The sequence below is a fragment of the Scardinius erythrophthalmus genome, assembly GCF_964197995.2.
Source record: "Scardinius erythrophthalmus genome assembly, chromosome: 2".
Taxonomy (NCBI): Eukaryota; Metazoa; Chordata; class Actinopteri; order Cypriniformes; family Leuciscidae; genus Scardinius; species Scardinius erythrophthalmus.
The window spans coordinates 53170037-53177323 of NC_138222.1; the positions used below are offsets into that span (position 1 = coordinate 53170037).

At 37.0% G+C, this 7287-nt stretch overlaps 1 protein-coding gene across 1 annotated transcript in view; it reads left to right on the forward strand.

Moving 5' to 3' along the window:
• The window catches only part of mpped2a (metallophosphoesterase domain containing 2a), a 59426-nt gene extending 52562 nt beyond the window's left edge, over positions 1–6864 (forward strand). Inside the window, exons 5-7 of the mRNA XM_081348555.1 lie at positions 614–729; positions 1729–1842; positions 5621–6864. Coding sequence (XP_081204681.1) covers positions 614–729; positions 1729–1842; positions 5621–5739 — 349 coding nt within the window. The 3' untranslated portion in view covers positions 5740–6864. The remainder of the gene's footprint in view (positions 1–613; positions 730–1728; positions 1843–5620) is intronic.
• Positions 6865–7287: the final 423 nt, after the last annotated feature.

Genomic DNA, 7287 nt, shown 5'->3' on the forward strand with positions numbered 1-7287 from the left:
CTCTTTACTGTGTCCATCATAGCTGCCAGCCCAAATACACAGCACTATTACTATTAGGCTTTGCTAAAAGCTTTTTATCATGAAATGTGCCTTGTGCTGTCTGTAATTGTCTATAAAGGGTGCTAGACTTGCACTTCTGGTGATTTCCACAGACAGTAATCAGTGTTTTTCACCAGACCTGGGACAAATGGATGCTCAATTTATCATCACTATCAGACCCTCAGCTTGACACACACATATAGATGTATAAATACGCACACGCGTGCTCATTTTTCACATTATTTCATTTGTGCATTACATTGTACATGCATCAACCCTGTGGCTTTATTTGAGCTATCAATCCATAGCAGTCATGGGAGAGGGGGCTGTTTGCTCTCCTGAAGCATTTGCATTTATTATGGCAGCCTGCAGTGAAGCCCTTCTCATTTCACACTTTGAAGCTTCCTCTAGGGATAGATGGGGGGTGAAAGAAGATCACTTTGACAGGTTGAGATTGTTTCTCCACATCTGCCGTCAGCTGTCATTTTAAACGGCGCGTGTACGTCTCTGTCCCGCCGCGTGGACGGATGCATGTGTGGTGCTTACGAATGTGTTTTTCTCTCTCTCCCCGCAGGACGCCGTGGTTTAATGGCTGGGGTTTTAACCTGCCCAGGGGACAGTCCCTGCTCGATAAGTGGAACCTCATCCCAGAGGGCATTGATATTCTCATGACCCATGGGCCGCCCCTCGGTGAGTTCAATTAACCAATCCTAATGGAGTTCCATCTAATTATTCAAATGCTCTCGAAATATCTTTTGTATGAAGCTTGTTGTCATGCTTGTCAAGAAACCCGTCCGTCATATGAAGTTATAGGAAAAGGAAAAAGTGACATTTTGTACATATATTAAGTCAAATCTATCCTCGCATGAGGGTTATTATGTTTAACTAAAACTAAAACCTTAAAAAAAATGATATATTATACATATATAAAAATATATATTTTTAATATTTGAAATAAAATATACATTACCTGAAATAAAATGAAATATAAGTAAACAATTTAGTTTGAGCTAGTTGTCAAGCCAATATTTCTCATTTACATAAAAATCAAATGTGCCAATTGACTATTGCAGTATTTGTTATAAATGATTTATTCGTGCACATTGTTATTTTAATTTTATTTGTGTGCCCTTGTAATATATAATCAAAATAAATTCCCCTGCCTCTTACAGCAGCATCTCTTCTCTTCTCTGATGATGTGTTTACTAGTGTGAGGGCGGGACAACCTGTCATTCACTTGAGATCGACCAATAGCAAACCACAACCATCCAATCAGTTCCTGATGGACAAAATCAGGACAAAAGTCCTGCCCTGCATTTTTTCGTGATCGAGAGGTCGTTTCACTCTGATATACGTCAAAATAGGGAAGAAATAAATATTGCAACTTATGTTTCATGCCGAATTTAAGTTGAAGTACTGAAATAATTAAAATTTAAAAAATTATAGACTTTTTTTTTTTTTTACTAATAAAAATGCCAAAACCACACAAAATATTGACAAACGCTATAATGATATATCAATGATAATAAAAGTAAGCCCCCTCAGAGATGTTTTCTAACTGATTGTCTTTTTTTTAAGCTTTAGGTTAAAAGCCGCTAATGATTGGACATGAGTCACAATGTGAGCTGTTTTTCAGTGGAGATTAGAAACTGATTTACGGTGTGTGCGTCTATGTGTGTGTGTGTGTAGGTTTTAGGGACTGGGTACCGAAGGAGCTGCAAAGAGTCGGGTGTGTTGAGCTGTTAAACACAGTCCAGAGGAGAGTCCGGCCCAAACTTCACGTCTTCGGAGGAATTCATGAAGGTGAGTAACCACAAAGACAAATTGGCACTGCCATAAAAAAGCAAAAAAGGTGCTCTACAATGGTTTTGAACATCTTTTTTACAAGGCATGGAACGGAGGCAATAGCAACGTGATAAAGGACACCAAAGTTCAATCAATAATCAAAGTTATTAAAGGTGCAGTGAGCGATTTCTGAGAAACACTGTTTAGAGTACCACAACACACTTGTAGCCAATCAGCAGCAGGGGGCGTGTCCACTCATGATGGGTGAGGATAATCATCTCTAATAATAATCACAAAACAGAGTATAGAAAAGAGGCCAAAAATATTGCAAACTGGCTTTGATGTAGCAGTCAGAAGTTATTTGAGGGCGTTTTCACTTTTAGTTTGATTTGAGCATTTTAACATGCTGCATTTTCTCCTATAGTTCGGTTTGTGTAGGTATAAATGAGCGCTCAGATCCACACTAAAACAATCTGGATTAATAGAGGATGATCTCAGGGATGGCTCACAGTGCAATCCTAGCAGACCAAAGAGCCAACCAGTATCCTTATATGATACCCACGAGCATGACCGATGGATCTTTGAAGACAAAGTCTGAAAAAGGCCTAAATATGCACTACTGGTAAAAATTTGGGGGTCGGTTTTTTAATGTTTTTGTAGAAGTCTCTTATCCTCACCAAGGGTGCGTTTATTTGATCAAAAATACAATAAAATACTGAGAAGTATTATTACAATTTTAAAAACATTTTTACTTTAATAAATTGCAAAATGTAATTTATTCCTGTAAAGCAAAGCTGAATTTTCAGCATCATTACTCCAGTCTTCAGTGTCACATGATCCTTCAGAAATCATTCTAATATGATGATTTGCTGCTCAAGAAACATTTATTATTATTATCAATGTTGAAAACTGCTTAACATTTTTGTGGATACATATTTTTTCAGGATTCACAGAAAGTTCAAAAGAACAGCATTTATTTGAAAGAGAAATCTTTTGTTAACATTGTAAAATCCTTTACTGTCAATTTTTATTTAATGCATCTCTGCTGAATACAAGTTTTATGTTCTTTAAATTTAGTTTTAATCTTAATCCCAAATTGTGAATAGCCTCATTTAATACCCAAAAGTCAAATAAGCTTTTATGCAATATGACCGGTCAGCATATGTGAGAAATGCATTTTTCAACAGTTGAGAATACTATAGTATATCATGTTGTGTTTGTAACTGAAATGGCTTGATCCTTCCTTTAGTGAATCAGAACAGCATTAGCCGCGTCAGCACAAACATAAGCAGTCTAGGATATAAAAATATGTGGATATGGGTTGCATTTTCCAGGGAAGAGGGATCAGAGAGATCTGCCTTGGGGTTAAACTTGAGACTCTGTTCACCAGATGTGCTACATCCCTTCTCTTCCTCCCTCAAGCTTTTGAGACTTTTTATTATTATTATTATTCGAATTAAACATGTTTAAAAGAGAGAAGGGTCTCTGAGCCCATGGGCTAATTTAGACAAGTGCTCCACTCGAGGAAAGGCCTTGTTCTGTTTATTGTGTTTACTCAATGTTTTTGTATGCACACACACTCTTCAGTCAGTGGGCAAACTCATGATTCCCTTTTCTGAATATGGACTTTAGCCTTATCAGACTGTCAGTCCAAATCCGATTTTTGTGCTAATCCTATTGGAATCCAATCATATTTAGCAAGTGTGAACGGCAGAAAATGCAAGTGGAAACCCCTCCACGTTGTTGTTTTTGTCAGATACCTACAACATATACACAACATCATTGCCATAGAATCCAATGCAGTTATTCCGGAAAACAAAAGAACGCCACGGAACACACAAATCAGATCTGAACAGTTGCGATACACAGTGTGGACAGCCAATAATTTAGATCAGATTTGTAGCTTTGGTGAGCAAGGCTTCTTTCAATTTTTTTTTTACAAATCTTTATCAACCTCAAACTTTTAAACAGTAGTGTACATTATTTAGTAGATCCTTTTGCCCAATGTAACTTAAAGGGACTATAGAATTCAGAAACCCTTGTTACTAGTGACACCGGTGGCCGTTAAGTGAACTTATTGCTCATGCACACATAACGTACAAGAGACTGAACGTGAGATACTCACGACGAAGTTCTTTTTCGTTCTTTGATACTGTTAACGAACGTCCAGATATCGTCCACGCTCCTGAGAGCAACATTTTGATGAATATGTAAATAACAATAACAAAATAAACACACAACAAAAATGACAGCCGTGAGAAAACAGCAGTTAAGAAAGCATCTGATCATACAATGTGGATGTTCGCACAAGCTGTTTAGTTCAGCGGCATAATGTCGACAGATGAGGTCATTAAAATTATACTATAGACTAGGGCTGACTTCTAATAGTCGAGGATTCGACGATTCGATTCGGAGAGGTCTGATTCGACTATGAACCTCATAGTCGAATACATAGGCGTCGGTTTGGTTTGAAATGTGCTGGGGACAGAGACGCATTCGCATTTTCAGAAGGGCTGGGTACCATTTTTATTTTATTTTTTCAGGTCATGTTTTGAAAGACGATGTCCTGTAGCTTACTAATGTAAATAAATAAAAATGTATTCAAAAATCTGCTTCACATTTTCAGCAGGGCTGCGGAGCGGCTGTGAGTTGACTCCACACGGTTCTCATGTGCGTTAAAAAGCTTTACGTGGTTTAATGTACCTAAACAATGATTACCAAATTCCCCTCTCATGTTGCTCCACATAACCACTTAAAAAGATTAAAAAAAATCGAACCCAGAGTCCAATTATTATGGACGTTATCTGATATTAAGTGTTTCTGCTTTACATTTTCAGCAGGGCTGCGGAGCGGCTGTGAGTTGACTCCACACGGTTCTCATGTGCGTTAAAAAGCTTTACGTTGTTTAATGTACCTAAACAACGATTACCAAATTTCCCTCTCATATTGCTCCTCATAACCACTGAAAATGGTCAAAAAATCAAACCCAGAGTCCAATTATTATGGACGTTATCTGATATTAAGCGTTTCTGCTTCACATTTTCAGCAGGGCAGCGGAGCGGCAGTGAGTTGACTCCACACGGTTCTCATGGGCGTGAAAAAGCTTTACGTGGTTTAATGTACCTAAACAACCATCACCAAATTTCTCTCTCATATTGCTCCTCATGTTTATGAAATGTTATGATATATGTGTGATATATATGTGTTTTTTAGCTCTTTTGTTTGAAATGGAAAAAATCTAGCTGCTATCTAAAAAAAAGAAAAGAAAAAAAAAAGGTTCGACTATCAGTCGACTACGGCAAAATCTAACGAATCAGATTCGACTATGAAAATCCTTAGTCGAAAACAGCCATACTATAGACTATAGATGACTATGTGAGACTATAGTTTGAATTAATCCCATTTCTTTGCATGACAGATTAACATTACAGTACAGAAATCTCTTTCTGCATTATCCTGGACATTGTATAAGCATTCGTTTCATGTGTCATAGAACGAAATAGAATGTTGAATGTGTCACATCCTTTTGATTTTCCCGGCAAAAACATAAAACACATGAAAATCAGTCTACAGGAATGCGGGGAAGGTCTCGTTTTTAAGTTTGGTAACAAGCTGTTCACACATTGCCAATAAAAAAAGCGATTACTACATGAAAATCCTTACATATACCCCTTTAAAAATGAGGGAAAACACCAGCAATTTGTGTTCAATGTAAGAAAATTGCTCTTGTTTTGCTTAAGTTCCACAATTGTTCCTTTAAGTTTGGCATTTGAATGTTGACTCTCCTTTTCTTTAGGTTACGGCATTATGACAGACGGGTACACGACATTCATCAACGCCTCTACCTGTACAGTCAGCTTTCAACCCACCAACCCTCCCATCGTGTTCGACCTCCCAAACCCCCCAAGCTCTTGAGGCGCCTGTGCGCTATGCCATATTCTCCTTTTCTTTCCTTATGTTTTCTAACAGTACTTTGAAAAAAAAAAAAAATAGTTGAATGTTTCTTTGGAAATCGCCAGTCTTTTGCTAAAAGATTCAGTGGATGTTTCTGATGACGGACGGGATCATGCGGGGTGTTTTGCGTACAGAAGTGGTGAACAATCTTATGAAAAGATCTGATTAAATCTGTAAGATAATAAGCTTTGTGAATTTGTAAAATTGTCTCTTTTTTTGTCAATATTCGAATTATGTTGGTATGCAATGCCATTGTTCATTTTGTATATTCTTTTTTCAGAATAATTAAGCTTTCTTTTAGCTGACAGGGATATAATGCCTTAAACTAGCTTTAAGTTCCCCCGGCTGGAGCCCCTTCTTTCTGCTAGCGAAGAGAAAGCGTCATATTTATTGTTTTTATCCAAAACTAGGGATTTTTTTTTTTTTTTTTGCATTCAAAGAACACTTTCTTACAAGCGCAGGGAAGACATGGATGCATTTTAAATCATGTATATTCTGGAGCGCCTCATTCTGCATAGAAATTGGAAAATGTCTTAAAATATGAGTATATCTATATGTATGTGTGTAAACTGTAAAATCTCTAACTAAAATTGTGTTCGTTCTAAGCCTCTTGAAGAATATCATTTTGCCTGTAAGTGATGACTTAAATGTGCGTAAAGCGCACACATGCTCTTTTCTGTTTTCATGAAATGTTCCTACTTTACGGCGTATTGTTCCATACAATAAACGAGTACTCAAGTTGAAATTATGTACAATCTCAAAGGTTGTTTGTTTTTTTCGAACCTGCCGAAACCAGGTTTAGTTGTCCTTTGATATCTTGCGTATAATAGTTTGTTTTTCTCTTTTTCTTTTTGTAATTTTGCACTGTGTAAATGCAGTCTTGCTAGCACAAAAAAATTGTTGCCAATAGTTGTTTCATCTCTTGCCACTGTAAATGCCTTTCTGCTTTTCTTTCAGTTACAGTTACAGTCTCATTCCTGGAAAGGTTTAGATACATTTTTTTTCTTCTTTTTTTTTCTTCCAGGTTTCATTGTGATATATTTAGCTGCCTTTATATGCAAATAAAATTGCAAGATTTTTACTTCTAAATGGTTTGTTTGGTTCATTCTAGCCTCAAGTCTGGCTTTGTGCAATAAATGTCTACAGGTTTTTACTATTTCAACTGACAACAAAAATTGTGCTTTGTTTTTTACGCAACGATGTACTAAAAACAGAAGCGTTTTTACTTCGCATTTTTGCGTACAGGCGACAAAGTAGTCAAAAAGATCCCTGTTCACACGGATCCACGAAAACGACTAAAAACGCTGTATTATTCATGCCAGGCCAGTAGTTGGCAATGTCACTTTGTAAGCAAACACTACGCGCCTATAACTAAACACGTGATGCGCATGACATCACCGTTTTCACAAATTCGCATTTTTGTAGTTTACACGGAGACGATAACGGTATCATTTTCAAAAACTTTGCATTTTGAAACCTATTTTCAAAAGTTTGGGTTTTTAGGCTCCC